Source organism: Aphelocoma coerulescens, chromosome 2 (assembly GCF_041296385.1).
Source record: "Aphelocoma coerulescens isolate FSJ_1873_10779 chromosome 2, UR_Acoe_1.0, whole genome shotgun sequence".
In the NCBI taxonomy this organism is placed as follows: Eukaryota; Metazoa; Chordata; class Aves; order Passeriformes; family Corvidae; genus Aphelocoma; species Aphelocoma coerulescens.
Window position 1 is genome coordinate 64421177 of NC_091015.1, and position 3639 is coordinate 64424815.

At 42.5% G+C, this 3639-nt stretch overlaps 1 gene segment (V, D, J or C); it reads left to right on the plus strand.

The window, feature by feature from the left end:
* The first annotated feature begins 1119 nt into the window (after nt 1-1119).
* On the plus strand, nt 1120-3170 carry LOC138105147 (T-cell receptor gamma chain V region V108A-like). The segment is given in 2 exon segments: nt 1120-1129; nt 2857-3170. Coding segments are annotated over 2 exon segments (324 nt in total).
* Nucleotides 3171-3639: the final 469 nt, after the last annotated feature.

The following is a 3639-nucleotide window of genomic DNA, read 5'->3' on the forward strand; positions in this document are numbered from 1 at the left end:
GTGTGCAATGTAAGCCAAAAGGTGGAGAAAAGTTTTTGCATTTCTCTCCCTCCGCATATTTCCAGCACTCTCTGTCTTTAACAGCGGAAGTGCGGAGTAAAGGTCAGACCCTCTTCCTCATGGATGGGGTTCCTGTTATTTGAGGATGCCTCCTTGAAGCCAGTGATGGGGATTCCTTAATGCAACCTTGTCACTGCTGCATTCTCCCTGCTCTCCCTCCTGGTGTGCTCTGGGCCCTTCACCTGTTCTGTGTTCCATCACACAGCCCAGTCACTTCCAGAAGACACTATCAAGTTTATCTGCAAAGTAACTGGTGGTCACAGTTCACCTACATCCACTGGTACCAAATGTTGCCTGGGACCCCCTCTGCACACATGGAGATTAGTCTGTATCACCCTTTCTGGGTCTGATATTAATTGGAATCATAGATTTCCTCCTAAAGAAATATCTACCCACACAGACACCTGCATGCTACTGGTGCATGAGCTGGACAACCAAGTCAGCAAGTGTTATCACTCACTGGATGGTGTGGGACTGTACCCACAACCATTCCCTTAACCTCTGCCATTTACTGCAGCTGTAATGTGTTCACAGAAGAATCATCTCAAAATGCCATGAGGTTTTTGCATGGAGACATGCCAGCTTCTTTGTCTAGACATGGGAAAACAGCAGGAAAAAAAGGTCAGGAAGTGCTTGATATGGAACTGGGAGCATCCAAGATGGGGGGAAGGAGAAAAGAAGAAGAACAACCCTAAATGACTAAGGGGGAAAAAGGCATTTTGGATGAAATTGCTGAATTTACATGTCCTGTGGCAGTTTCCAAGTTTTACCCCAGGATAAGCAACTTTACAGATGCAAAACCCAGAGAGATGGAAAAAGAAAATCATGTCCAGGTCTGAATTGGGAAGGGCAAAGTAAATGCTGGGGAATCCTTATGAGAGAAACCCACCTCTAACTGAGAGTCTTTCCCAACTATCTTCAGTTGAAGATCTGGGAGACAGAAGGGACTGCATATACCTGTGATTTCCAAGGGGCCATTCTAGGAGCCACATAGCACTGGCTGCTGCAGCCTCCTCTTGCTACTCCAGAGCAATTCAATACAAGCAGTCTTTCCGAGAGATGATGAGAGGTATCTTACAAAGTATCCTACTTTGCATGGTGCTGTCTGTCCCTCCCTAGGTTGTTGACTCTTCCCTCCAAGGCTGTTGAGTGATGTGAGGTAAGCTACACAATTAATAAGCAGCAGGGAGAAGCTGCTAAGCTGTGGTTTATTTATCAGATAAAAGTCAAGTACAAACGAGTTATTTACAGAAATATGGGACTTAAATATACACTCTTAGCAGACACATAGGAAGACCCCTGGGACTTTGAATGTGAAACTCAAATCAATTTGGTGGCTGAATTAGGAAGTGTGGAAGTGTGGGAATTACTTCATGATGCTGGAAAAATTATATCTTGTGTAAGCAATTAATTTCTACTTTAAAAACAAAGAACGCAAATAGCAACAGTATTGAAACCGTCATTATACATTTTTTCAGATGATCTGGGTGAGGAAGCAGTGGAGATGGGAGATAGCTATGTAAGACAGCTGTTCATTAGCAGGTTTTCAGGTCTCAGTATCAGCCTTTTTTTAAAAGAGATTCTGGTTTATTTGATTAATGCCAACTGATATAAAAATACTTAGGCCCATGTGCTGCACTTGGCTTTGGAAGGGCACGCTATAGTAAACTACATCAGATGCATAGAAAGCATGTCTAAAAAGGGCTCTCTTACTGGTTTCAGAACACAAGAACATGAAAATTAGTGTATTACTACTGATGACATGTCATGTAAGTTTATAGTACAAAACATCTCCATTTAAGCTAGAGAGCTAAACTTACATTTCAACCTGCTAAAATTTGTAAGGGTACCAAGACCATGGGAAAAGCCTGACTATGAAAACAGTGGCCTTGGCAGGCAGAGAGAAATCCCACCTATTGAGTAATGTGAAAATGAGCAGCTGTAGGGCCAGGTAATGGAAGATGTTTGCTGGTCAGGCAAACTTTTGATGTATATTTATGATTTTTTAATTATTGGAGTAATCAGTAAAAGTTTGAAAACACTGGGACTTTTTTTTGCTGTACTGGATAACTCCAAACAATGGCTATAGCAAGAGGGATTTCTAGTAGAAGCTAGTTTACAGCATCCTATTTGATGTTCAATGTTCAAAATGAATAGGACAAATTGTTAGAAGAATCATTTTGAAGGTATTGTCATGGGATAAAAAATCATCCTACAGAACCTCAGTCTGTAAGAGAGGTAAGAAATGAAGCTGATCTCTGTCTAGTACCAATGCATCTTGGAGAACAGGACTCACAATACACCAAGCAAAGGAAAAAAAAGGTGACTCTACTGATCATCCAGGCAAATTCCCTGTTGAAATAAAAAAGAAGGAAAAAAGTTGTTTTCCTCAGTAGTGAGCTCTCTTCTTACAAGGGTGGGTTTTGAAGATGAGTCGTTTTTTGGGTTTGGTGGGGGGAGATGTTGTGTGGTTGGTTTTTTCCCTTCTGTTTAAGAGTTAACCAAAAGGAAATGGCTCATGCATCATTATTTAACACACTTGTAGCTGGCACAGCCTCATTGGATAGTTTTCTGCCTCTCATATCTGCTTCACCCCCTCTTGAGGCTGGCCCTGACCCCGTCCCTGTAAGGAAGCCCTAAGTAGAGCAGTGATGATGTGGTTGCTGAGCACTTTCTTTCTGAAAACTGTTTTTTCTTGTACATACCCTGCTCATCCTGCTGCCTGCATATTCGCCAGTGAAAAAGGGGATGCTCTCTTATCTCAACTTCTCTATTTTTTCTCTTTTATTGCTACAGGTGGCTCTGCACAAGACTTGCAGCAAACCCCTATATCTATCACCAAGCCAGAAGGCAAAACAGTGCTAATCAACTGCCATGTCTCCAGTCCTGATTTTAGCAACGTTTTTATTCACTGGTACCAAAAGAGGGTCAATGAAGCTCCCAAGCGTGTTGCCTACATGTCCTCCAGGTTTTTCCTTGAAAACCAGTCTGATGAGGGGAAGTTCACTGTTGAGAAGGATCCCAGCAAATCTGTCTGCACCCTGACAGTGAGCAAAGTAACTCTGCAAGACTCTGCCACCTACTACTGCGCTAAGTGGGATGCACAGTAGTAGAAAGCCACAGGGGACCTGCACAAAGACATGTTCTACTTTCCAAATAAGAACCTGAAGTGTTTGACAACAAGCAGGAACATTGCCACCCTACTTTTCCCAACAGCTTTGAATCAGGTTGCACAGACAGCCAGATACCAAAAATGCTGCTGAGCTTTGCAGATGCACACTACAGACAGTACCAGCAGAGCTGTTATTTCACTTTGCCAACAAAAAGGGCATTTTATTGGGTCAGGATGGATTGCCTCTGAGGGGGTTTATAGGATGACAGGTTTGGCTAAAAGCAGGCTCCTGCTAAAAACAGGAAAAGTCTTTCTATCCCCGCTACCCTTCAAGCTACATCATAGGAATGAAACCTCAGTTCTGTCATTTGTGTGGCAGAATAGAAGGTTATAAGTGAAAATAAACTTGAAGCACCAGTCAAGACTGCAGATGCAATATACCCATTTTATACTTCTCTGTCAGTAGA